This window comes from Phoca vitulina, unplaced genomic scaffold (assembly GCF_004348235.1).
Source record: "Phoca vitulina isolate PV1807 unplaced genomic scaffold, GSC_HSeal_1.0 scaffold21, whole genome shotgun sequence".
In the NCBI taxonomy this organism is placed as follows: Eukaryota; Metazoa; Chordata; class Mammalia; order Carnivora; family Phocidae; genus Phoca; species Phoca vitulina.
The window spans coordinates 962,781-990,046 of record NW_022589724.1 but is presented as its reverse complement, the minus strand read 5'-3'; the positions used below and the strand labels follow the sequence as shown (position 1 = coordinate 990,046).

The window sequence follows — 27,266 nt, the reverse complement described above, 5'->3', positions numbered from 1 at the left end:
TTTCAAAGTAAAGTCAGATGAATCATCCATTGATCTTTTTTTGACAGACACTACTAGTGTTACTAGCTGCTATTATTTTTGGAAGCTTTCTATATTTCAGGCATTGTGCTGAAAACCTTTACAGCTAATTTTTCCAACAACCCAGGAAGCGGTTCCGTAATTATCCTCGTTTTACTACTGAAGAAACCGAACTGAGGTTACATAACTTGTTCCAGCAACCAGTGGTAAATGTCAGAGCTAGAACTTAACCCAGAGCTGACTCCTAGGACCATATTCTGAACCACCAAGCAAGACTATTACCTTAAAGATGACCGGGTCCTGAAAATTGACTTCAGCCCCGCCCCTTCTAGATTACATTCTAGCAGGTATTCTCGGCCCCCAACGCCGGCGCAAGCTCCGCCCACCGCCCTCCCCTCCGCCCGGGGCTCCTCAAATTGCGCAGGCGCTCTCCTTCTCAGAGGCCGTACGTACTGTGGAGTCGACGGGGTGGCGGGCACGTTTCGGCGCGCCAATGCGCATGCGCGGGGGTAGAGCCTCCGCCCTTTGGGGAGCTTGGAGATGGCGGCAGCCGGCGACGCTTCGCGGGAGCCGGCGGCCTCGGAACCGCCGGCGGAGCTGCCTGCCTCGGTGCGGGCGAGCATCGAGCGGAAGCGGCAGCGGGCGCTGATGCTGCGCCAGGCCCGGCTGGCGGCCCGGCCCTACCAGGCGACGGCGGCTGGGGCTACCGGAGGTTTGGGCCCTGGCGGCGCCTGCCGTTTCCCTCTGGCGGGCCGGGTGCCGCGTCCTAGGTGCAGCGTCGGCTACCCGCGCGTCTGCCCTCCCGCAGTCCCGGGAGTCCGCTCTGCGGGCCGTTTCAAAGCGGGCTATGACCACCAGCGGTTCCGCGCTGGAGCTGGGGCTTTCCTCACTGCACCCGGGTGGCCCAGCTCTTCTCTTAGGCTTGGGGGATGCAGCCGCCCTCACCGTCGGGAGGTGCCAGCCAGTGTCGGTCGGCGTCCTAGCTTTCCCTTTCTGTTCCAGCTGCGCGTCCACCGGTCCCAGGGGCAGTCCCTGTATAAAGCTTTTAGACTTGTCACCCATTTCAGCAACCATCCTGCACCGCGCCCGAATTCATCCACTCAACAACAAAGGGCGATTGAGTGCATATTCCGGATCCCGCACAGAGCAAACAGACAGGAGCTACTGCCTTCGTGAGGCTCTCAAGAGTAGCACCTGTTGTGTTTCACGTCTTTCAAGTTCGCTAACTTGATTCTCACTGTTAACTTGTTAAATAATTAGGGCAGCGTTTGGTACTGGTGTTTTACTGCGGTGGTAATTGAGGACCAGAAAAGGAAAGGGATCTGCGCAGGTTCATACCAGCAAGTGCGCAAGCTAATCAGGGCTAGAATTGAGCTCATCTGATACTGGGTTCACGGCCTTTCCTTTTCACCAACTGCTTGTTCTGTGCCAGGCATTGTCTCACTTTTAGGAAGAAAGGCTGTTATTTTTGTCTGAATTTTATCTTTCCCCCTTTCTTAGGGCAGCCCTTGACTGCGTGTCTTTCATGTATGAACATTTCTGTCATTTAACTTTCCACTGTAGTCCAGTAATAATCTTCCCTAGGGTACTTAAAATAGTTTGGTTGACCTGCAGGTCTTCAGGACTGCCTCTGTAACGTGAAGTACACATGTTCCTAAAGCTGTATCCCATACTGTGTGAGTAGTTGAGCACAGTTTGGAGCTGTGTCCTCTACTACCCCTTTTCATCAACCAGAAGAAAGGAAGAATGACAGGAAGCTGGGGCTGGCAGCATGTCTTGATATTCATACAGACACTGAATCCACAAATTACAGCCACTTTTAATGGTTCTGGTCTCATCCTTTCTGTTTTCTAGTTTTCTTATTCCTTTCTCAACTTGAGATGTTAGAGTCAGGACAAAAGTTGTTCATTTGCGTTAATTCATATTCATGATTTCATAAAGGTTTGTAGATCTGTACTAAATGACTGTGGAACAGGGGTGCAAAAAAGCACATAGACCGGTATTAAACTTCTGATCATGGAAAGCAAGGTAGAATCCACTGTGCTGTGACATGGGATGCACCTCGCTGTGCCTCAGGAGCTTGGTTTTGACCAGCTGGAGTAGTCAAGACCTTAACTTGAACAAGATACTGAACGATGCTCAATCATGCCAAGACAAAGCCCCCTTTCTCTCTGCTGCTGCACCTTGCTGTTTCCCCAAGCCCTTAGCACCACATTCTAAGCAAGTTCTTCTCAGTCTTTTCCATGGCCTGTGTCCTAGCTCAGACAGAAAATGAAAATTGTACAGTATGCTGAAATAAAAGTACTGAAGATAAAAATCTCGGCACCAAATATAGTATTGAGGCTTCCAATCTGTGCGTGGTCTATTTCTCCATTCATATTTAGATCTTTGATTTCTCTTAGTGGTGGTTGCGTTGTAGAGGTTTTACACCTCTTTTCCTAGATGTTATTTCTTAATTCTAATTGTAGATTCTTGTGAATATTCTCCATACATAATCACATCATCTGTGGATAAAGACTGTTTTACTCCTTTCCAACCTTTATGCCTGTTTTATTTTCTTACCAACTTGGGCTAGTTGGGCCCTTCAGTATAATGTTCGGGAGAAGTGCTAACAGTGGGCATCCTTGTCTTTGATATATATTAAATTTAAAGAATCTGTTTATGCACAGAGGAACATATGGGCTTACCTAGTTAAATCATTCACCACTTTTACTTTTCATAGGTATGGCTAATGTAAAAGCAGCCCGAAAGATCATTGACACGGGAGGAGGCTTCATTCTGGAAGAGGAAGAAGAAGAACAACATACAATTGGAAAAGTTGTCCATCAACCAGGTAAAGTGTATTTTCAGAAAATAGGTATCTGGATTGGTCATTTTGAGTAACTTGCATAATTTTTTGTAAATAGATGTTAATGCCATACTTGTCAGTGAGCAGGTCAGCTTTGTAAGAGGCATACAGTTTGGCAGTTTTGCTAATAGATTAAAAATTAAACAGATTTGGCAATGATTAGTTTAACTTGTGGTTTGTGTACTTAGGGTTGATGCTGTCTGTTATTTTAAAATAGGCAGGGATAGCCAATATATTGACTGATAGTATACTCCATTGTCTTGATAGGCTGAAATGAGGGGCTAGAACCCAAGAAATAAAATTTAAGACATTCTTTTATTTGTTTGGAGGAAAAATGGGGTATATCTATCTGTAGCGCTATCCTTGGGGAGGCTTAAAAAACCTATTTTAGTTTTAGCTGTGGCAACAGAAATGTTATATGTTCATCAAGCTAGGTAAGAGTCCCGTTCTATTCCACTGTTTTCAGAAGCTGAGACTTGAAGGATTAAAATATTTGTTCAGTTTGGGTGCCATATTTAAGGGGGATATTGACAGGTATATAGTGTCCAAAACAGAGTGGTCAAAATGGCTGTCTTCAAATTGACATGTGAGGAACAGTTGTCAAAACTGGTTAGGTTTAACTGAGAGGACACTTCTAACTGCCTGCAAGTGTAAGAAGTGCTTCTCTGTGGAAGAGAGATTATACTTACTGTGATTTGCTTTGGAGGGCAGAACTTGGAACAGTGGGTGACAATTACAATACAGTGAGGGAGATTTCAGCCCAGTACCGTGCATGTATTTAGCACTTCGCACTTATAGAATGTTGGCACATATTTTATGAGTCTCATGGTGACTCTGTGAAATGGAAAAACTCCCTAACCGTGGGAATTGCTGCTTCTAAATAGCAAAACAGGGAGGGGTTCAGAGATTGAAAGACCTGACCAGGATATATTAGAGAAGCCCTGTATGAGGAGGGAAGGCATTGAATTAAAGACCTTTAGAGTCCCTATGATTTTATGGATATGAAGACACATTGTAACTTTAGTCTGCAGATTTTGGATTCAACTGGGGCTATAAAGCCTATACTTTCATTTAACAGATCACACAACCAATTTTTTTTTTTTTTTTTTTTTAATTTTATTTGTCTGAGAAAGAGAGCGCGTGCACACAAGCAGGGGGAGTGGCAGGCAGAGGGAGAAGCAGGCTCGCCACTGAGCAGGGAGCCCGATGCAGGACTTGATCCCAGGACCCTGGGATCATGACCTGACACGAAGGCAGACGCTTAACGACTGAGCCACCCAGGCGCCCCATCACATGACAAATATTTATCGTCACCTGTTGTAGTGCCTTCCTGCTTAACGAAGGTATACCTGTGGCATTGGCTGTTACTCATGCATTGATGCTATGGCTGCTGCATGCGAATAGGACTTGGGTCGTGAATTTGTGGAAGTTAGAAAAGGTGTGTGTTGGTTTGCAGACTGGCCTGGCACACAGAGGGCAAGAGACTGAAGGAGTCAGGCCACTCCAGATTGGTAGGTGGCGGCTTTAACTAGCAAGGGAATGTAGGAGGCGTCTTGGGTGGCTGCAAGATGAGTAGATCTCTGCACCCACCTGCCAGATCTTCACAGTTTATATAGAGGCTTAACTGGGTTCGGTCACATATTCAGGTCAGATGGCCTCTATGAGACCTTACTCTCTCAAGGGTTTGTCCTTGGAACAGCTCCCACTGTGGGATTGGTGGGCAGAATGAGCATTCCAAGAACAGGGTAGGGGCTGAGGAGTCTCTGATTGCCCAGGTCCGCCTCATAGGTCAGCTGGCCATCACGTCCTCTCGATCACCTCCTTCAACAGTGTCCCCTTTGGGAGACAGATTAGAAAAGGTCCTCATTCTCTGGGCTGACTTAGTCTGGGAGAGGGAGAGAGACTCTCCAGCAGATTCCTTCCCCTGAGCGCAAAGCCTGTCGTGGGGCTCAGCCTAACGACCCATGAGATCATGACGTGAGCAGAAATCAAGAGTCAGACACTTAACCAGCTGAGCCACCCAGGCGCCCCTCTATCATGTTTTCTTTGTTAATTTTTTTTTTTTAATTTATTCATTTGAGGCAGAGAGAAAGAGCAATGAGCAGGGAAGAGAGGCAGAGGGAGAGGGAGAAGCAGACTCCTCACTGAGCAGGGAGCCCGATGTGGGGCTCGATCCCAGGACCCTGGATCATGACCTGAGCTGAAGGCAGATGCTTAACCAACTGAGCCACTCAGGCGCCCCTTTGTTAATTTTTAAAGAGCTTCAGCATAGGGTGCCTGGGTGGCTCAGATGGTTGAGCGTCTGCCTTCGGCTCAGGTCATGATCCCAGGGTCCTGGGATCGAGTCCCGCATCGGGCTCTCTGCTCCTTGGGAGCCTGCTTCTCCCTCTGCCTCTCTCTCTCTCTCTGTCTCTCATGAATAAATAAATAAAATCTTTAAAAAAAAAAAAATAAAGAGCTTCAGCATAGCTGAGAAAAATCAAAATTATTTGGGCCATTAAATTATTTGGGTCATTTGCCTATAAAGCAAAGCCTATCAAATGCTTTTATAATCTAGAATAGAGGTTCATCAGAATCACTAGGAAGGTGATAAGGGAACGGGGGGTGAAGGTGATTAAAAGATACAGACTTCTAGTTATAAAGTAAGTCATGAGGATGTGTTGTACAGCATGGCAACTAGTTAATATTACTGTGCTGCATATTTGAAAGCTGCTAGGAGAGTAGATCTTAAAAGTTCTCATAAGAAAGATTTTGTAAACTATGGTGACATGTTAACGAGACTTATTTGATAATTTCACAATATATGTAAATATTGAGGCACTATGTTAGACATCTGAAACTAATACAACGTCAGTTATACCTCAAAAAGATATGTGTGCACGTACGAGTACTTGTGTGTGTGCGTACATATATGTACACACACGTGCATGTCTTCACACACGTGTACACACACGTGCATGTATTTCTTAGCTCTGTCCACAGAAAGGGCCTTGAAGTGAAGATAACCCAGTGGCAGTGAGCATACCTGCTGTCCAGATCTTGGACTCTGATACTGTTCCCCCACCGAAAGGAGCCAGGGCCCTTCAGAGAAATAGCTGATTCTAGGGTTGGGGCAGGATGGCCACCAGGTGAGTTTGGAACATTCTGTAATGCCAGAAATATGTAAGCGTTCAGAAGTGATAAAAGTGTGTTACACAGCTTGAAGGGGCTCCTGCTAGCCAAATCTGAGACCATTTGAGCACCAGAGTCAATAAGGACACTACTGAGTGATAATGCCATTGGACAAAAGAGGGATCTGTGAGTCTGTATCATAATTAGGTACATGAGTGAGTGAATGGCGGGGAGGGAAGGCTCTTGCTTACACTAGACTGCCAATTTTCACGTGGTAAATATAAAGGGGGTGAAGGAGTAGAAAAATCATCATGTACATTTAAAATTTTCCATCATAAAGACTTTCTAAAATTAGGAAAATGTTCTGCACATTTTATGGCTTTCGATTAATAATGCTGTTCAGTAGTCTCCTAATTGGTATGTCAGACCTCTGTTTTTCTCCATTCTAACACATTCTAGTAATCAAGTTTTTGAAGATCTTTGATTCTATTTTTAACTTTTCCTTTTGTCTATAGCTGTGCCCCGCTAATATTTTATAAGGAAGAGTGATATTTTTGTTAGAGTTTGGAGATAGTGGAATTAAGGGGTGGTAGAATATTAACTGACCTTGTTGCGTTGGAAGTAGGTAAGGGAAGGCAGTGATAGGAATGTGTCGAACCAACTGGACAAATGATGACTCCCTTCTTCTTTCCACTGGAGGTTGGCAGTAGCTATCATCCTAAAGACGTACTAGTAAAACTTTCAGATTTGCTGAGAGAACGAAACTTTCAGATTTGCTGAGAAATTCTATAGGATAAAGATCCTTAGCCAGGTATTTGAAGTCCTCAAAAAAATTGAGTTTTACTCTACCTGGAGTAGTTTCTATGCTGGGAGTTGAGGATATATAGCTAAATATAATCTTCACCCTCAAGTTTACAGTCTCATTGTTGAGGTATTTACTCTGTTGGTGGTGGTGGAGTGGAGGGGGAGAAAGTTTCCCATTTGAAAGTGAATTCTGTGTTGTCTCTTCTGCTGTTGACTTGCACTTTACCACTCTTTCCGTGTTATGTGTTAGTATCCATCTTCCCTGTCTGTAAGCGGCCCCCTCTGCTCCCTTCTACTCTGGGACTCACCTCCTTTGTACTCTCAACAGTACGGTGGTAGGTCGAATAGCGGTCCCCAAAGATGTCCACATTCCAATCACCATGGAACCCATGATATATGACCGTACATAACAAAAGGGACTTTGCAGATATGATTAAGGTTAAAGACCTTGAGATGTGTGGGAGATTATTCTGTATTATCCAGGTGGGCCCAGTGTAATTATAGGTACTTAAAAGTAAAAGGCAGGAGAGAGGCACAGGGAGATGTGATTATGGAAGAAGCCAGAGTGATGGGAGAAGCTGCTACTGCCGGTTTGGAAGTTGGAGGAAGGGAGTCCTGAATCAAGGCAGGACTGAAAATGGCAGGTAATAGATTGTGTCCTAAAACTTCCAGAAAGGAATGCAGCCCTGCCTGCACCTTGACTGTAGCGCACTGAGACCCGTGTCAGACTTACAAACTACAGATCTGTAAGATAATAAGTGTGTTATTTTAGCCCGAAGATTTGTGGTCATTTGTTACAGCAGCAATACAGAGCTAATACAAGCACCTTACACGTGGTTTTGGGTTCAAACGTACTTGATGAATTGATAGTTTTTTCCTTAAAATTTTTTTTTAAGATAAATGGAAGATTACTTAATCATGGTTTTGTCTTTGATGTAAATGTATTTGTGTCCATTATAAAGTACATGCTGATAAACTTAAGATAGGGGAAAATACATTTTTCTAAGTCACAAAAAAGTAAACTTAAAGAATTAACCTTCCTTTCTTTAGGACCTGTTATGGAATTTGATTATGCAGTATGTGAAGAGTGTGGTAAAGAATTTATGGATTCTTACCTTATGAGCCACTTTGATCTGGCAACTTGTGATAACTGCAGGTACTTATTTCAGACGATGTTCTCAATTGCTAAAGTTTACTGTTTGCATGTAGGTTTAGTGCAAAACCATAATTAGATCCATGTGGATTTAATATTAGTAATTACAATTTTTGTTTTAGCTGTTTCCTAAAATTTCTGTGGTTTCCATTTTGTCAAAGAAATACAGGAAGCCTGTGCTTATCACAGTGATGAGGACAGCCCTGGTTCAGCTGTAGATCTGTCCTCCTCCTTTCTCTGGGCCTGGTGGGTCTTTACCCTCTCTCATTAGCAAGTTCCTAACCCCTCTCTTCCCCTGGTCCCTGAGGGTCCCCTGTGTCTTACCCCGGGGTATGCGGACACCTTGGTGAGAGGACTGGGGCCTTCAGTGAGAGGAGGGGACTGAAGGGGAGAGAAGAGAGGAGGAAAAGTCACATTCTTCTCTCATCCTTTTTCTTCCTCTCCTGGCCTCTGGCCTCTTTCTGTCACCCCAGGATGATGCTTCTCACTCCTCCTGGTTCCGTCCCTACTGTTTACCCCAGCACGTCCTGTGTTGGTGTCTTTCATGCCTTAAGACCCCATCTGGGATTCTTACTGAGCCCTCTTCTCTGTTCCCTGGTCCTTCTTCTTGGACCTGCTACCCTAGATCAACTGCTCACCTGCCTGGAGGACCTGGCTTCTTCGAGTCCCTGCTGCAGGGGAGGGAGACATTCCCACTGACTTGTTGCTGGGTAGAATCCTGAGAAGAGGGAATGGGAGATATTGCTTGTCTCACGATCAGATCTGTGACTGGAAATGTTTGGCTCCTGGGGCACCTGGGTGGCTCAGTCGTTAAGCGTCTGCCTTCATCTCAGGTCATGATCCCGGGGTCCTGGGATCGAGCCCCACATCGGGCTCCCTGCTCTGCGGGAAGCCTGCTTCTCCTTCTCCCTTTGCTGCTCCCCCTGCTTGTGCTCTCTCTCTCTCTCTCAAATAAATAAAAATCTTTAAAAAAAATGTTTTTTAAAAAAAATGTGTGGTTGCAATTGGAGTTACAAATTATAAACTCTGTTCCAATTGACACACAGTGGTTAAGAGCCACAGCATTATCACTTCTTAAAGTAAGGATGGATAGCTTTTGGGAACTAAATTATCACATATAATCCTATTTCCCTGAGAAGATGGAAGCAACTAATGTATCAGTTTAAAGAAAGTTGTGTAGTAGTCTGAAAAAAAGATACTTTTAAAGTAATTAGGAACACAGCCCTCCATTCTGTTTCCTTTCAATGTCTTCGAAGATTTTAATTTTAGTAGAGTACCTGTCCCCTCTTTTAGCTTAAACTTCTAAGTTATTTAGCTTTCATGAAGTTATTCCCAATCTTGTCTCTCCTCCCCTCCCTGACCTATACCTCATTTCAGTAAAGGCCAACTTCATTGGCTGTTTCTCTGCTTATCCCGTGTTTAATTCCAAATCCAGTTGGATCTGTGTTCCTTCCAGATCCTTGCTTCGCCCCCTCGCCCCTCCCACCACTACCTCAGCCGAGGCCACCATCAGCCCCTGTCTGGAGCCCGGCACTGGTGGTCTTCTAACTGGCCTGTGCCCCCAACTTTGCACCATTGGCTTCTTCTACGGAGACATTTTAGTCAGAACTCTTCAACAGTTTTTAATCCATGTAGACTAGAACTGTCTCCACACTGCTTAGAGGGCTCCCGCATGTCTCAGACTTGATCTCCCGCCCCTCCTCACCGTCTTCCCTCCCTTAAGCCTTCTGGTCCCCGCTGGCTCACTTGCCGTGAGTCCAGTTGTGAAGCGCACTCCTGCCCTAGAGCCTTTGCACTTGCTGTTCTCTCTGCTTAGGATGTTCTTTCTCCAGCTGTTCAGAATGTTCTCTTTTTAAGGGCCCTGCTCAAATGCCCCCTCATCAGTGGCCTTCTTTGATTACCCAGTCTATCAAACTTTCTGTTCTTTACCATGCTTTGTGTTTCTTTATAGCACTTTTATCTGTCATTATGTTTGCTTACTGTCTTCTCCTAACCAGAATGGGAGCTTCATGAAAACAAGGCTTTGTTTTCTTTGCTGTTTTTCTAGTACTTTGAGTCATACCTGGCATGTAGATGGAGAACAAAATAAATGAGAACTGTGTGACTGACTATACCTCCATTTTTACCTTGACTTTGAACAAGCTCAGAGCCAATTGGAAACTCAAGTGTGTTGGCGTAGTTGGACCTTGTATACTTATATTCCTTATATTCCATCCATGAGATATTTTCTTACCCATTGAGTCTTCTCATTTATATTTGCTGTACTCTTAGTCATTTCAAATCCATTGTGGCAAAGAGGGACTTCAAGTAAGTAGAAAGAAATTCTTATTAAATGACCTGGATCTGCTGCTAATATAATATAGCTTCTCCAAATAAGTAAAAGATAAAGTATTTTTCTGTTTAGAATTTTTATGCTGCTAACTTGACCGTGAGAATTGAAGGAAAAGCTATTTTATTTTTTTAAAGATTTTTTTATTAATTTGAGGGAGAGTGAGCACGTAGAGTGAGTGAGAGAGAACCTGAGTAGGTGGGGAGGGGCAGAGGGAGCCAGAGAAGCAGGCTCCCCGCTGAGCAGGGAGCCTGATGCAAGGCTCGATCCCAGGACCTCAAGGTCATGACCCGAACCAAAGGCAGATGCTTAACTGACTGAGCCACCCAGCACCCCAGGAAAAACTGTTTTAAAATAATGTTTTGGCAAGCATGCCCCTAGGTTGTTGGACTATTTGAAAACATAGTTTATTTAAAATAACTAACATAGTACTGGACTTAATTTATTTTCAGAGATGCTGATGATAAACACAAGCTCATAACTAAAACAGAAGCCAAACAAGAATACCTTCTGAAAGACTGTGATTTAGAAAAAAGAGAACCAGCTCTTAAATTTATTGTGAAGAAGAATCCTCATCATTCACAATGGGGTGATATGAAACTCTACTTAAAATTACAGGTCTCTGATACATTATACTTGGTCATTTTAAGTCCTCGGTTGGGTGAAGTTTTAATTGTAAACTAGGTATAATTAGTTTAGTTTTGCTTACAGAGCTAAAAAGATCCTTTTCCTTCTGTTTTGTATATGAGTCATAGTCGTATGTAACAACATTTAATAATATCTGGGTTTACTTTTTGGTGTGGCGCTTTGGGGCAGATATGTTACTGTCAGGTAGTGTTACTAGGACAATTGGGGAACTAGGTTGGGATTAAGAGTTGGGCCCCATTTCCCTACCCGCCCACCCTCCAAATGAAAACCCTAGAAAGTTTCAGGAATTTCACAGATGCCTAAAATCTAACTCCACTTGGGAAATGCTCATCTGGAACAGTGTCAAGTGTCCATGTAACTGCTGTGTTTCAGAGTGGATCTTCTCAACTTCTCGTGTTGTAGTGGTGTGCGGAGATAGGTACCCACTTAGTGTGGGCCTTGAGTCAGAGCCTCCTGTATCTATCCTAGAATAGTACATACGTTCTATTTTTGTGCCATTATATAAAAAAATGTTGAGAGGCATTGGTTTAGAGCAGGTTGACTGGAAAATACTAGAAAATCCTAGTAGCTTCAAATAAAATTAAGAAACTACATTGTAAAGCCAGTCACTTATTGAATTTTATTAAACCTAAGACACCATTAATTAGAAGATTCACCATTATTTCATGTATCATTAAAATGAAAAAACGCCAACCCAATGCTTTCTTATCACTTGAAGCTTTTATTTTATACTTACTGAAATAGTGCCATTAGATTTATTAGGTTTTTTTTTTGCTATATATCATGCTTGTGCATACATACATAAGAAATGCAACTACAACAGATTTATTAAGGTATTCTTAAACTTCTTTGCATTCAGAGTCCAATTCTTCTGAACCACTTTTTGACTCAACTGTTAAAGCATCGGTGAGCAGGTGGCTGGTGCTGCAGCATTTCAGGGGTGTTAAAGTGTGGAAAAGGTGTTGTTTGAGAATTTAGGAAATGCCAGGATATCACTTGATCATGTCAGGAAGAAATCTGAGTTTGGCTACCTTGATTGATATTTTGGTTCCCTTAACATATTGTGAGAGAGATCCTGAGCATAATTCTTAGTGTGTTTGTTAGTCTCCTAAATGTAAATAAATATTATAAAGAGTAAAGATATTATAATGCAAAGTTTTTAAACTAGAATAAAGACTTTAGGTCATTCAGGTACTAGAGTTTAAAAAAAAAAAAAAAAAAGTTGACATTGTAAAGATCAGAAGTTAGTAATGGACCAAGGAGGAAAAGAGCAGTAGTGACTGATTCTCTGTGGTGAGAAGTTTTTGGAGATGACCTCATATTCAGACGGACTGTTGCTAATTGGTCTGCAGATTATTTTGGCGAGTGTGACAAAACTCATCAGACCCACTGACTACTGGTACTTTGGTGGATTTGTGTGAAAACAATGTCGCAGAGAAACAATTACAGTCAGAGGACAGCTCTTGTACTTAGAGTCTAATCAAGCCTACATTTAGGCTGAGGTTCCATAGGCTTAGATAGAGGTGTTATTAGAGTTGTTTCTTAGCACTATTTAAAATCTCTTCAAAATTTCAAATACTTAAAAAATTGCCCTTGAGTGAGATCATGTTTTGGTGTCTGTGGATTTAATCATTATGACTTTATAATACTTAACAACTTAAATCTGGATTCTGTGTTATAGATTGTGAAGAGGTCTCTTGAAGTTTGGGGTAGTCAGGAAGCATTAGAAGAAGCAAAGGAAGCTCGACAGGAAAACCGAGAGAAAATGAAACAGAAGAAGTTTGATAAGAAAGTAAAAGGTAAGTGAAGCGGTGCCTGGCTGGTTCCGTGGGTAGAGCGTAAGACTCTTGATCTCAGGGTTGTGAGTCCAAGCCCCACATTGGGTATAGAGAGTACTTAAAAATAAAATCTTAAAAAAAAAAAAGTGGCTACATTGATCTCATGAAGGACTGTATTTTATTGACTTCCAAAAAGACTTTAGGTAAGTTGTTCTTGTTTAAAGATCTGTCACCAGTAGATTGGAATGTTTTTTCATAGATTGAAACAAGAAAATACTGAAAGTTTGCCCTCTGCAGGTTGGTGTTTGAGGCTCTCGGTGCAAACCTCAGAGTACGGCAGTTCTAAAAAGTGTGGAAATCCTCCTCTTAAAGTGAACTGTGTGTTTATATAGGAACAATGGTAGATCAGGGATATATCCTCGGTCAAGGATTTGGCATCAGTTCAGTCTTAAATATGACTAACAGGGTTATAAAAAGGATATCCACCAGCAAACCTCTCTAATTGCTTAAAATGAAAAAATCATGCCTAAGTGTTAGTCCTCTAATTTAGTAGCTAGAAGGAGCCTTCTCATGTCAGCAAGTCGAATCATTTTCCTTCTATGTGAATAAAAGACCTAGAAAGGTAGAGTGACTTGTTACATCAGTAGTCATTAGCGAGGTGGGACCGGAAGCAGGCTTTCCTAACCGAAAGTCTGCATCGGTACATTCATTCCTCTGCCCATACATCTGTCTATCCATTCCTTTGTCCTGTGTGTCTGTGTGTCCGTCTGTGTGTCAGTCCGTCCATCAGCGCATCCAGCAGCGTCACCAGGCACTGTGCTAGCGTCCTGCTGGAGTCCGAGCTGGTCCGGCTCCTGCTGGAGTGTGGTCAGTACCGTGATGGTGAGTGTGGGCTGCTGTCAGAGCAGTGGGAGCACTCGGACTCGGTGGGACCACGGACTCCCTGGAGAGTCCTGCACGGCGGGCATAGATGTGCTTCCGGCAGCACGTGTAGAGTCCTGGTGTGGTGTGTGGTGCATCTGACAGCATGTGTTTTATGTGTTTACGGGGTTTGTATACATCCATTTAAAATGAGTGTCTTAGCCATAATAAATAAATTTGCTTTTGTGCTTAGCATTTAGAAGAGGTTTTGGAAGATAGCTCAGATGTGTTAAATAATACAGCAGGAACAAAAATTGAGTGTAAGCCTGCCTTGTTTCTTCTTGTGAGGATCTTTTTTCCCTCTTCTCAGTACAAGATTGATTTGTGTGCAGTGCAGAAAAGTTCGGAAACTGCAAAGAACTTGTAGTAGTCTCCTGCCCAGAGACCATCAATAGTGACGTTTTAATGTCTGTTTTTCTAGTTCTCTTCTACACACAGACTCTTTAAAAATATTTCTTATAAAAATAGAAGCACTGTTGGACACTTATGAAGTTTATCAAAACCTCATGATAAAAAAAAAAAACCTCATGATAAACATCCTTATATATGTCTTTATATAAATTATAGTGACTTAAGAGATCAGCTCCTGGATCGGGGGTAAGCACACTTCTCTGGCTTGGTTAGATTTCCTGTGGCAAACTGTGCCGTGTAGAAGCATTTCCCTGAAGAATCTTCCCCACATGAGCCGCTGCTGTACCAGGTCACTGAAAACACCAGCAAGGACCGACTGAGAGGCTTTGGAAAGACTTCTTTCAATTTGGTCCTTTCCTTTAATCTTTTATTAGATTATGTTCCACCTCACATTTTACCCCAGCCCTTCCTTCTTCCAGCATCAAGGAGAGCCTGGAGGGGGAAAGTAACAGAAGCTTCTTACTGGGCCTGAGAGAGGAAGGCAGAGTTACAGACTCATTACAGACCAGCCTGGGCTTGTTGGTAACTCCAGCTACCTGAATCGCCTCCACTCTTCCCTCTCTCCTGCCCCTCGAAGCCACTTTCCTGATGGTATTTTGGTGTAGACTATAGTATATGGATAAAGGAATTAGAAACTTAGACCTGCAAGTGATGAAATACTTTAAAAAGGGGGGGCGGTCTGTAATTTTTATTTAGATACTATCTCTGTAGTTTGGTCAAGAGGTCATTTAAATGTGGCTAAGTTCCTTAATTTGACTAACAGTAAAAGATTATAGCATCTCTTTTATACTTTTTTTCTATAAAAATCAAATTATAAAAATTTGATCCTATAGATCAAATATTAGTACGCATAGAACAGTTCTTCTAAGATTTATATAATTTTTATAGGTATTGTTTTAAAGAAACATAAACTCAAATATAATTGGCTTTTTTTTCACTGTATTAAATTGCTGCTGTTAATCACCAGATAAACTATGGATTTCCTTCTTCGTTGAAGAGTTTGAATTTGCCCTGAATTTTTTCATGGACCCTTAAGATTGGTTTCTTTAATTCAGTTCCTTTCTTGTTGGGATGAAGCATGTCTTTTTGAGGAAATTTTTCTGAGTGGTATGTTTTCCTAGTCTCTCCAAATCTGAGTGTTTTCCAGTTTCCCTTGCATATGAAAACCTGAGCACGCTCTTAGTTATGAAAGCATTACTCCATTGTCTTCTGGTGTTTTCCTGTGCAGAGGTCGGTGTGGTACCCTGTTTAATTATGGCTCCTTCTCGTTGGTTTACTTTAGAGGTCGGTGAACATGTTCCAGTTCTCCTGACTAGGCCACAAAGGGCTGAGAGTGGAGTAGACACTATAGAGATTAGAAACAAGAAGCTTACCGTGCAGTTTGCTCAGAACAGAGAGGAATAAAAGCAAGTCTAAAAGTTTAGTTGAAAAGAAATTGGAACCTGGTTCCTCTTGGTCTTCTGATTTTGATCCACAAAGAAGCTGACACAAAGCTTACTTCTTTATGGAAAGGTAAGAGATTACATTTACCTGCTTTGAGAATGTGATCTACTTAGCAGTTTGAGAAAGAACTGGTTTTACTACAAAGAAATTTAAGTATAAATAGTATAAGGTATTTATAAATATAGGCAAAGTAAAAGACAATTATTGTCAGCAAATTCAAATTGTTCTAGATCTCTTAGATGCAAGCACGCAGCAGTAGAAACGAGGGCATCACTGCTGCTCAGTTTAACTGGATTTCAACAAATGCATTACGTGCCACCTCTGACACTGGATGAGAACTCTCATCTGGTGCAAATACACAGGACGTTTTGGGCTTGCATGCCTCTCTACAAATAAGGTGGAGACGAGGCTTTTCTTTCAAGTTATACTCTGTGTTCTCTTACTTAGTACTGACAGAGGTAAGCCTTCTAAAAAATGGAAAATTATTCTTCATTGTTTGTTACTATGTACTCTTCCCCTCAAAAGAGGTGGGTAAGAAAAGCCCACGTGGGGGCTCCTACTGAGTGTGCGGACATTTTACGTTCTGGCCTGTGGTTCTATTTATGACTGTTTTCGGGCTTCTCTCAAGAGTTTGAAGGATACAATTCCATGTTCCTCTGCTTCAGTGTTTGGAGGACAAGATAAGATCAAAGCTTCATGTTGCTATTTCCTTGTGACTTTTCCTCTAGTTAACAAGGAGCCCCCTATGCAACTTCCTGCCCTTCCATCAAGTATTTAGAAACATTTTGTCTCCCTCAGCTAGTTCTCCTGAGTTTACCTCCTAAACAGCATTGGGCTTCTTTGAATACAAGCTGTCTCTTCTACAAAAGTAGGATATCAGGCAAATAAAATACAAGTTTCGGAGTGGCATAAACTAAATTTTTCATTGAAACAAGGATTTAAGGGAAGACTTCTTTGGGTAAAAAGAGTAACTATCTGAAGATATCCATAGCAAGACTGGTTACCGTGAACATTTTTATAAATTTCCAGAGAGGCAGTCCACAGCTTTCTGTGCTGTGAAATTCTAGGCCCGCAGGACTAGGAGGCTGTAAGCCGGTAACCTGCTGCTTTGTTCTCCAGCTCAGCTAGGCTTTCGGCGCTGCCGGGCGTGACCCCTCCTCCTGTCCCCAGGGCTAGCGGCGAGGCGCTGCTGCCCTTCAAGGTCTGCCCTCTCTGCCTTCCTCTTCTCACTCAGCAGTAGGTGGTGACCTCTACTTTCCAAAGTTTTAAGTTGCTTAAATGAAGTAATGTAAAAGATGTATTTATCTTTATTTAAAAAATTTTTATTTCACCAGATGTTGACATTTTGCCACATTTGTTCACACACACACACACACACACACACACACGCTTTGTTGACCCATTTAAGAGCTGCGTGAGGACATTGTGATTCTTAATATTTCAGGATGTTATCTCCTGTAAACAGTGACATTCTGTGTAATTGGAAAAACAGTGTCATACTCAGTAAAGTTAATAATATAATGTTGTCTAGTATGTCTTAGACATTCAGTCGTTCTGATGTCCTTCACAGCTTTTTAGTTGTTGGATCCAAGGGCCAATCAAGGTTGATGCATATCTGTACTCTTTTAGGTCCTCAGCCAGTTTTGTTTTGTTTTTGGGACTATTGACATTTTTGGAGACTGCCACCTGTTTTGCAGAATGTCCTCATTTAGGTTTATTAGCAGCTTATTTTCACACAATTAGATAGTGGGCATTTTGGTAGGAGTCCTTCCCTGGTGATGTGTCCACGTGTGTCACGTTAGAAGACACATGCTGTCAGCTAAGAAAGGGATCCTCCGTTTGCTAGCGTGGTTGGGGCAGTGTCTGCTAGATTTGCCCATTGTCCAGGTGCGCTTTCCCCTTTGTAATTAGGAGGAAATCTGTGGGCTGGACTCGGGTACTGTGTGAGCATCTCCTTCCTTAAGTCTCACTCCTGGGTTTTAGCGCATGGCATGATTCTTGCCCCAATCTGTTGTTACTAGGCTGGATATAAGTGGTGATTTTCTATTTCTGTTATTTCTGTAATTATTTGGCTTCCTTTGGGAAGAAGAATTTTTTTTAGTATTAGTTGGATTCATGGATTCTTCTCAAATCAGTGTTATAGTCCATTCCTCTTATTCATTTTGAGGCTCAAATGGTCTCTAATTTGGCCCCTTCAAGCAAACTCCTGACTTTTAAAGTTTTTATTTGGAAATCAGTTCAGAAAGTTCCAGAAGATTGCAAAGATTAGTATAAAGGACACAGGGGTTGTATCCTTTCTCCAGAGTGATCTGTTAGCCATTTGTATTCTGTACGCGACACTTGCTCGAGCCGTTGGAGAGGAGGTTGCACACGTCACTGTCCCCAGCGCTGCAGCGCATGCTTCCCCGGGAACAGCAGTTTCCTTGTGCAGGACCAGAGTGTAGTCGTGAGATTTTTATCTCCTCTGTCACCCAGAGTCTAGTTCTGTTAGTTTGCCCAGTAATGTCCTGTGTGGTTTTTCATTATAGCTCAGGATCCAGTCTAGGATCAGGCATTAGCTCGAAGTACCAAGTTTTTCTAAATTTCTTTATTCTGGAATATTTCCAGAGCTTCTCTCTCTTTTGACATTGACATTTTTGAAGAAGTCTGTTCCCTTCCCCATCTTGCTTTTTTTAGAAATGTTTTTCATTTGGGGCTTTTCAGAGGCTTCCCAATGGTTAGATTCATGTTATGCATTTCAGGCTGGAGATGGTACATAAATGACCTATTTCTTAGGGCATCGTATCTGGAGATCTACGTCTGTCTGCCTTCAACGATGATGTTAAAACTTTTAATTTCATAGGCCAAAAAAAAAAAAAAAAAGTTATAGCCAACCAAATATCTTGTTTCTCCTAAACACTTCCCCTGAGATTTAGCACTCAGTCACAGATGGTTCTTGCCTGAACCAGTCTTTAGTATACTTTTTGAAAAAATGGTTTTTTTCAGTGCTCTCTCCATGTTTAGCCAGTTAGAAGTCTGCATTCTGCAGCATCCTTTCTGCCATTTATTATTGGCATGGATTCATGAATTCCTGTTCTCCATGGCTTTTGGTTCATTTCTGTCCTTATTTTGGTGTTCAAATTGTCTGAGATTTGGGCTAAGAGGAATCTTCTTTAAGCTAGCTCCTGTCCTTTTGCCATGTCTTCATTGTTGAGGACTTCTGCTTTTTAGCACAATAACATGTATATATCTGTATTTTTATGTCTGTCCCATATGTTATAAATTAATACCTTTGAGTTCACACTCATACCCAATTCTAATCCAGGATTTTAGGGTTCATTCTCGTTTTCTTTCTTTCTTTGTAACTCCCTTCTCTGACAGTGAGAAATCTGATTCGCATTATCCTTAATGTAGTTATTTGATGCCTCTGTATGTAATTTCCCATCACGGTTGCTAGCAGCCTGCACCACAGGGAGATCCTCCTTACTTTTCTGGGGCTCCCTCCACCCTACCACAGATGCCTGCTTTACTTGCTCCACTTACTGGCTTTAGGACTAGATTGTTCAGGAAGGAAAAGAAGGCAAGAAAATGATAAAACATACATTTTAGTACTTCCTTATTTTCTAGCACAAGTTTTTCCAGGAGTGTCTAGTAAATACTAAAAGATATGGCTTTGTCATTATTCTTGATAAACTAGCTGAGGGTTGGGAAGAAAAAGCCATAAAGTCAGTAAAAACCTTATATTCAATTATGGCTAGTAAACTAGATGTTGTCAGTATTCTAGCGTTAAGCAAATAGTTTTCTTCTCTCTCTTCCTGAGTTTACGTAATGCTCAAGTTAGAGGTTAGCTTAGCAGTGACCGGGATGCAGTCAGATTTTGAGAGCATTTTCTCAGTGGAGTAGTAAAGGAAAAGTGGCTAGGGTACTTTATATCAGAACAAATTTGGAAGGGAGGTATTGGAACTCAAACAGGAGACCTCTTCTTGTCATTGACTGAAACCATGAGGCATCTGTGCTAGTCAGCACATGATTTCATTTTTTATTTAGAAAATACCCTAAGGTAAAATAAAAAAAGGGTAGGACATTCCAGGTATGTCTAGAAAAAATTGCTGCCTTCAGAATGTGACGAATATAGGAATAAAGATTATTGTTTGGATGAACACGATTTTCCCCCTAGTTTGGAAACTGTCTAGAGGTGCATGCATTGAAGCCTGAATATAGTGGTCTGAGACCCAGTACTTCTCATACTGGAGGTGGGAAAAGGCAGCACAGCCTTTGTGGTTAACAGGAACCTGAGCTAGACCACGCTGTTGGCATCAACTAGCGGTTTTATCTTAGGCACAACGTATGTAACTCCTTTGGGTTTTCTCATCTGTTAAAAGTGGGATGGTAGGGGCGCCTGGGTGGCTCAGTCGTGAAGCGTCTGCATTCGGCTCAGGAGCCCCACATCGGGCTCCCTGCTCCGCGGGAAGCCTGCTTCTCCCTCCCCCCTGCTTGTGTTCCTGCTCTCGCTATCTTCCTGTCAAATAAATAAATAAAATCTTAAAAAAAAAAAAAAAAAAAAGAAACCTTAAAAAAAAAAGTGGGATGGTAGTTGTACTTAATCTCAAAGGGTTGTGAGGATTAAATGTGTTTATAAAGTGCTTAGAACAGTGCCATCACATAGCACTACATCTGCTTATCCCTAAGATACAATAAAGGCTGAAATACAAAGATTCGAGTATTTTGATACTACTTACAAATCTAAAGAGGATTAAAGAAAATGTGATCACTTGGTATACAGTGATTTTTATAGTTGAGATTATGTAATGTACTCTTCCTTAGGTAGCGTGCTCTCAGAGCTGGGCTTGATGGATCACTGGTCAGAATAAAAAAATTAGTGTTGCTTTTTATTCATTAAACTGGAAACGGAGAAGTTATTAGCTTGTTAATTTCCAGTTAACACTAAGCATTTGGTTTCTTCAGGTACTGCAGTGCGAACTTTTAAAATGTGATTGGCTTAGATGCTTTTCAAAGCATCCAAGAGTTTTTTTTTTTAAATAACACTTTAACATGATACAGTGGAAAAAGTTCTAAACTCTGGAATAACTGACCTGCAGTCACATGCTATTTTTGTTCCATTTTCCTACCTACAAAATAAAGTAGTAAAATAAAAACTGTGGTTCTTTCCAGCTCTTAATTGCCTTTGATTCTTATATTTAGATTGTACTTTGCAATAATTGGCAATCCCTCTCCTAAAATATTGCTCTCATTTTATAAGATAAGGAACTGAACAGACTTCAAGCAGTTTCTCTAAGATGAAACCCCAGCATAGTAGCAGACTTCTTGGCTTTCTAGTTCTCTTGCAAGCAAAGCTTGGCCTGCCTCTTACAGAAGTGGCCCCTAATGCACAGAACTTTGAAATGCATCTTGTCCTGAGTTATCCTGGCTGACTCCCCTCTCCTGCTGCAGCACCATTTTTCTTAGCTGCTTGAACAAATCCCATTTTTTAAAATCCCCTTTTACTCATCTTCTGAATTTTTTTGTTTTACTGTCCCTCTTAACCCACTTACCCCATCTCTGTATATCCCATTTCACGTGGCTCCAACAATGAGTAATTTTACAGGCCAAGCTGGCCAAGGTTCTAGAATCAATTTTGATTTGTTATAAAATTAATGTAAAGCATATTTGGTTTACACACAAGCAAGCTTGATGGATTTTGGGATTCAGCTGAATAGCATCACTGAAAGACCTTTTCCTTATTTTCTTAGAATTACGGCGAGCAGTAAGAAGCAGCGTATGGAGAAGGGAAACAGTTGCTCATCAACATGAGTATGGACCAGAAGAAAACCTAGAGGATGACATGTATCGGAAGACTTGTACTGTGTGTGGCCATGAGCTGACATATGAGAAGATGTGACTAGTTAAGTGTAAAGTATTCACAGATGAATGAACACTCGTGTAAATAATGCTAAATAGAAATGTGTATGTTACGGCTTAAGAGCAAGTTTCAGTTAGAGTCCAGCAGGTCTGGTTGTGGGCAAAGTACTGGGTCTGGGATTGCTTTTCTCTACAACAGGGATGGGAGCGAGGGGTGGAATAGGTTCAAAAGTTAGATTAGAGCTAAAACTGAGAAATAAACCAAACCAAACCCTAGATTGGAATAGAAGGAAGAGCTTTTAGTAAGGGCAGAAGCAACTGAAGCAGATTCTTCTCCCAGGAAACAAGGGACAGTGGTAGACCCTGCGCCCCGGAGGCTAGCCAGGTCTTCTAGACGCTGTCTCCATGTGAGGGAGTGGGGAGCTGTTGTTGGCCAAGGCCTGACTGGACAGCAGTAACTGAATCGTGGCAGTCTGATCATGTTTTCTGTATCCTTACAGTTTACTACCATAGGCCCTAAGGTCCGTGTCTAGATAGCCCTTTTCAAATACGGATTAAAATGGAAAAACAGCCATATTGTCTTATTGATCAAAAAAGGTACTAAGTTTATCCTAACTTGTTAACATTTTACAGAGCACTTACCGTGGACCAGGTAGGTGTGATGCGAAATGGCTTACAGGTATTCTCATTTAATCCTGGGAGGGAGGAGATCTTGTGTTTACTTAGCACTTTTAAAGGAAGTGATAACCTACAACCCGCCATCACCCCAGGCGTCTGGATCCAGTTTAGCTCGTCAGTTTTGCCCGTCTTGCCAAAAAGATCACAAGGATTTGTGCTTGACTACAGGGTCTGTGCATGACTTTTTTTTTTTTTTTAACCTGTTCAAGTAAAGATAAACTGGATATTTTCAAGTTGTTCTTTGACATGGCTTTTTTAGTCCGGTTGCTACAAAGAGAATAGGAAGTTTATATGTTTTCATCTTCCTTTGTAGATCAGCTCTCCTGGAGAGTATGCTTGAAGAAAGGCAAGTCCAAACTAGTCCAACTCAAATAGACTTGAGACTGTAATTACTAATTGTTCTCTAAGAATTCAACATAGAAATGTTTACTATTAGTCAAGTGTTGATTTTTTTTTTAACGTGCCATGCTAATTATTTAGTAAAAATTTATTCAGAATGGGTAGCCAGACCTTCCTGGGACCACAGAAAAGCTTCCAGCTTGATGTCAACAGAGTAATGAGGGGTCTAGGCAGCTGACAACGGTATTAACTGTGTGGGCCATAAAGAGCCGTTGCGCCCCATGGACCTAGGTTCAAATTCCACTTTCTAGCTGTGGGGCTTGGGCAGGTTACTCCATGGGCCCCTTTTTATCTGCTGGGTGGGCATAATCATCTCTCAGAGGATGGTTGGGAAGATTAAATAGGGTGAATCTGTGGCATGTGGCACAGACCAGCCACTTGTTCATGAGCACGTATTCTCATCAGGACAGTGTAGTTCTAGATTTGTCTAGTTTCACGTATGCTTCTATTCCACTCTTTCATCATCACTTGAAGATGATCCCAGTATCCAGAGAACACTGACGGCCCAATGTATTCTACCCAGGTTGGCAAGTTCTTTCCTCATTTTCAGGTATAACTACAGATTAGTAAATTATACAACAAACTACTACTTTCCAGAAAGAGCAAGCAAACTTATTTTCATATGAACCACTGCCTGAATTATTCCTGGAAGGGAGATTTAGAATCAAGGAAAACAAAGCATATGTTCGTTCACTTTGACAACGGAAATGTTAAATTAAATGGCATTGATAGAATATTTAACGTTGATTTCTTTGCAAGATACGGTAGTGACATGCCATTCTTTTGTATTAGCTGCTTTAGTGGGGAAAGCAGCTGCTGAATGTTTTTGCTCTTACACATTTTTTTGAAATTCAACTTCTAGTTTTTTTTATAAACTTAGCTGCCAAACTGTACAGAGCAGGGTCACATCAGTGAATTCTTGTTAGAAGCAATATTATACATGAAGAGAGGATCCAAGATTAAAATTCCTCTAGACTTGGGATCAAGCAGGTATAACCAGCCACACTGCAGTACACTGGGATAGGGAGGGCTACAGGGCGGTATAGGGCCAAAGTTACCAGAGCCTTAAATGGTTATCGTTTCGGCTTCTTGAGGACAGGAGCCAGGTCTAACTGATTACTGTTTGTGGGAAGGAGGAACAGCATAACCAAAAGAATATTTAGACAAGAACCTGGGTGTTAGTCCCTTTCCTGCTAGTAACTTGCCATGCACCCTTAATTCTGTGAATAATTATTTCTTGTTTTAAATGGTATGGTATTTAAAAAATTCTGGGAACTCCTGTCTCTTGAGTAGACTATATTCTGTAGCCCCTGAATGCGGGGTAAACAAAAGAGACTGGGTAACAATATGAAAAATACTAATGCATCCTAAATTTATGATGTAATAAGTTAAAAATATCTATGTTGTACAAAGGCACAGGAATACTACTTACCAGTTGGGTTGTTGATAAACTTTCCCCAAGGTTTAGTGAAGTCTTAAAATGCTTGCAGCGTGCAATGTCAGATAATCCCTTATGCTTATTTTATGTGCACACTTATCTCAGTTAAGCTTTAATACTGTATAGGAAACAGGCTCAAGAATTAGTAATTACTTGGACCAAGTTCTGTAGAAAAAAACCCCAAACCTATATATAATTCCAAGTACAGTTTTAGCCAATCTAGCTACTTCTATATCCACTTTAGCACGTACCTCACTAGTGGACCTTGGACAAATCTGTCTCTGAGACTAGAGGAGATGACCAGATGGCTCTCAGGTCACGGTTCCCAGAGCTGCCACAGAATGGACAGCACTGGGGGAGACTTCAGAACGCTGGCTGGCTCTGTTTCACCCCCAGAGATTGTGGTTTAATTTAGAATATAACTGTAAAGAATTTGGGTAGTGCTACTCTGAATAACATTTATTAAGTAATGTCTTAAAATATTAAGATACTTTTGGAGAGAGAATTCCAAATGAGGGAAGTAGATGTTCAATAAGAAACCACTGATTTTCAAGTAGACTGAGATGATAAATCATGAAATACCAAAGTTTAAAAAACATTTTTAGTTTTATTTCAGCCATATTAGGTTATCCATGAGCTGTGAGAAGCTATGCTACTTGATAGTAAACCCACCAGTTCTATATACTACTTTGTAAGCTGGACCTCTAGTGTTCACATACCTCAAATCACTTATCTTTTGTGCCTTAAGGAGGAAAAAATACCAGAAAAGTTGTATCTGTCACATATATAATACATCCTATGGTCATCGTCACATTGTCAGTTGGGAATTTTTGCTTTGTACGGGCAATTAAAGGTAATCAATGCTTTATTCTTCACTGTCCTCCTCCCCCTCCCCCTTTAATAAGTGAAAGGATGCTACAAGAAAGCAAGCATTCAAACCATCAAAAAAATAAGACAAATTATTTTGAGATATTTTTAAAAAATCTTGACAGGGGAATAAAAGGACCCTCAGGCCTGTAGGGCACAGAACTGCTGGAACACAGCCAGGATATGAGGGTCTAACTCAGCAGTGAAGAGCAGGTTCTCCAGGGTCACCATGTACTGCTGGATTATTTGGTGATGCTGTGGACACAGAAAAGGGGATGTTTAGGTCAGGAAAAAGACCACTTGAGCAATCTTGCAGAACACTTCCCTCAGCAGCCTGCCCACGTTGTGGAATGATGGGAAGCGGTAGGAGAAAAAAAGTGGTTATGCTCGAGAGGAAGAATGGGCTCCTGAAAAGCCCCAACGTTAAGAAAATGTAGTTGGAAATAAAAAAAAAGCAGGTAGGATGTTCATGGCCGGAACGGGATTTGAATGTAAACGTAATTCATGCTTCAGAGCAGTGGCGGCCACAGGCGGGGCAGCTGGGTCCCTACGGGCGAGGACAAAGGTAGCCCAGACAGGGACTGGCCCAAGATTAAAAACCACCCGGGAAAGCAGATGAAAACTATGGTTGCTGAAACATGAGAAAAGATACTTTGCACTAATTTCCTTTTTTTGTTTTACTGGTTAGAGCATTTAAAATTTTTTTCTTTTACAAAAAGATAACAGATGACTGGCTAATTCTCTAGTAACTACTCTACAAAATAAGAAACCCAAACTTCATTTTGTCTGTTAAAAATAAATAGCTCATCTGTCTCACTGAAAATCCGACTTGTTGAGGCTATGTGGAGGGGAAAAGTGCCAGAAAATGCAAACCTCTTGTGTGTGTGCCTGTATGACTTGCACATACTGAGACCCCTGTAGGCCTAGCGAACAGCAATTAGGAATCTGGATGGTAGAGGAGTCATTTAAGCCTAAATACTCTGATGAGCCACAGTAGGAGCAAATGGACATTAGAAGGGCCTTAGAGGTACTACACAACCTCCTGACAAATCTGACCGTTTTTTAAAATGCAAAATCTTTGTGCCTGAGAATAGTGATGTTTATTATCTAATCAGTTTCCTACAAACCTGTAAGAAGATCTGCTGGAGCCTCTCTATACAGTTCTTATACCATGGGGTTAATACGCTGGTCCCATCAGTCTCACATCGTACTAAGTGCTCGGTCAAGATCATGATAAAACGCTGGAAAGGGGGTACAAAGTTAAAGCAGTGTTACAGGGAGAATTCTTATACTTCAGAAAAAATCACATTTTCGACCAAGAGACCTCAAAGGCATTCCTGTTCCACTTGGTCTTTGTGGTATGTATTACCAACCTTCCTAAGTTAATAAATACTGTCAGTCTAGAAAGGCAGACCGGTACTAATGTTAGTACATCCTTTTTTCAATACCTGAACACCTTTAATATCTAGATTACTATGCTTGTCATTTTTCTCAGCATCTATTTTTAAGGACCTAATCAGAAATGCATGTATAAAATGATCATCTATTTCATCAGAAGGGAAAATAAATGATCAACAATTGGGAATAACTAAATGAGAGGTACTTAAAAGTATCCTCACACATTCTGTTAAAGCCTGGAGCAATGGTCCTGTAAGAACGCTAAGTAAACACCACAAACATGGTTACCTTCAAGTAGTAAACTTTTACTTCCTTTGTAAATTTTTGTATTTTAAACTTCTATAAATGATTATGTATTATGATTAAAAATCACATTTTTCAAACTTTTTTTTTTTTAACCTGTCAGTGTCCCAAGCCAAGATACCTGGAATATGACAAGGAAGAGGTTCTTCTGTTCACTCTGAGCAGATTCCACTTTTTCTTGCAATCTTTCTATTTGCTCCTCCAGAGCCCCATCTTTCCTGTCACTGCTTCTGTCATCATCGTCACTTCGCTGCAGGATGCACAGGAACAAAAGGAAAATGCCATTAGAATTCCAGCATATTAAACCCCATCAAGTAAGGGGAAGGATGTTCTTGTGTCTGGTCAAATGCCACTTGCAGACTTGTATTCTAAGGTGCAAGTACTCTGCCACCCTCCATGCACACATACCCCCACCAGTCCTGTGGGCACTTATCCAGGCCAGGGAAACGTTGCGGCACCCGTCTTGGGTAACAGCGGGTGGGGATGTCTGCATTCCCAGCAGAAGTGAGTTACACCTTTTACGAGATAGTCCATTCAGGGAGGAAGTGTGTGTCACATTTTTCCTCCATTCAAAATGAAAACAGCTTTGAGCTCCATGGAAAATGTACAGTAGATTCTTGTTATTCACCATCATTATGTTTATGCATTTGCTGTGAACCCTGAATTGGTGAACACTGAACCACTGCTTAGGGAAGTACAGGGTTAGATTCTCAGGAGCCTTTTGGCTAAGATGACACACTGTTGTTGAGGCCCCATCTGTGATGGCCGCCTTCTACCCTTTATGCAAAATTATCAGAACCCTCTCTCTGTTTTTACAGAATTCTGCTTTTATCTCTAACGTAGCACCTGTTATGGGGTCTGCCTTATTCTGTTGGAGGCAA

General features: G+C 41.6%; 2 protein-coding genes across 6 annotated transcripts in view; one reads left to right on the top strand and one right to left on the bottom strand.

Annotated features, from left to right (window-relative positions):
- Positions 1 to 535: 535 nt before the first annotated feature.
- Positions 536 to 27,266, top strand: part of XPA (XPA, DNA damage recognition and repair factor) — a 30,034-nt gene continuing 3,303 nt past the window's right edge. The window contains exons 1-7 of one of the 3 annotated variants that reach the window (XR_004301156.1): positions 536 to 730; positions 2,741 to 2,851; positions 7,832 to 7,937; positions 10,716 to 10,881; positions 12,593 to 12,710; positions 15,304 to 15,533; positions 21,194 to 21,352. Coding sequence is in view for 2 of the 3 variants with exons in the window: in XM_032418930.1 (XP_032274821.1) it covers positions 559 to 730; positions 2,741 to 2,851; positions 7,832 to 7,937; positions 10,716 to 10,881; positions 12,593 to 12,710; positions 21,194 to 21,342 (822 nt within the window). In the remaining variant the exon portion in view is untranslated. Of the gene's footprint in view, positions 731 to 2,740; positions 2,852 to 7,831; positions 7,938 to 10,715; positions 10,882 to 12,592; positions 12,711 to 15,303; positions 15,534 to 21,193; positions 21,356 to 27,266 lie in introns of those variants that run through there. The other 2 variants (XM_032418930.1, XM_032418929.1) reach the window with 2 other exon arrangements.
- The window catches only part of NCBP1 (nuclear cap binding protein subunit 1), a 37,643-nt gene continuing 34,780 nt past the window's right edge, over positions 24,404 to 27,266 (bottom strand). For 2 of the 3 annotated variants that reach the window (XM_032418919.1, XM_032418920.1), the window contains 3 exons: positions 26,507 to 26,635; positions 25,812 to 25,925; positions 24,826 to 24,939 (listed from right to left, as the gene is read on the bottom strand). In XM_032418919.1, coding sequence (XP_032274810.1) covers positions 24,826 to 24,939; positions 25,812 to 25,925; positions 26,507 to 26,635 — 357 coding nt within the window. Of the gene's footprint in view, positions 24,940 to 25,811; positions 25,926 to 26,506; positions 26,636 to 27,266 lie in introns of all 3 variants that reach the window. The other variant, XM_032418917.1, reaches the window with a different exon arrangement.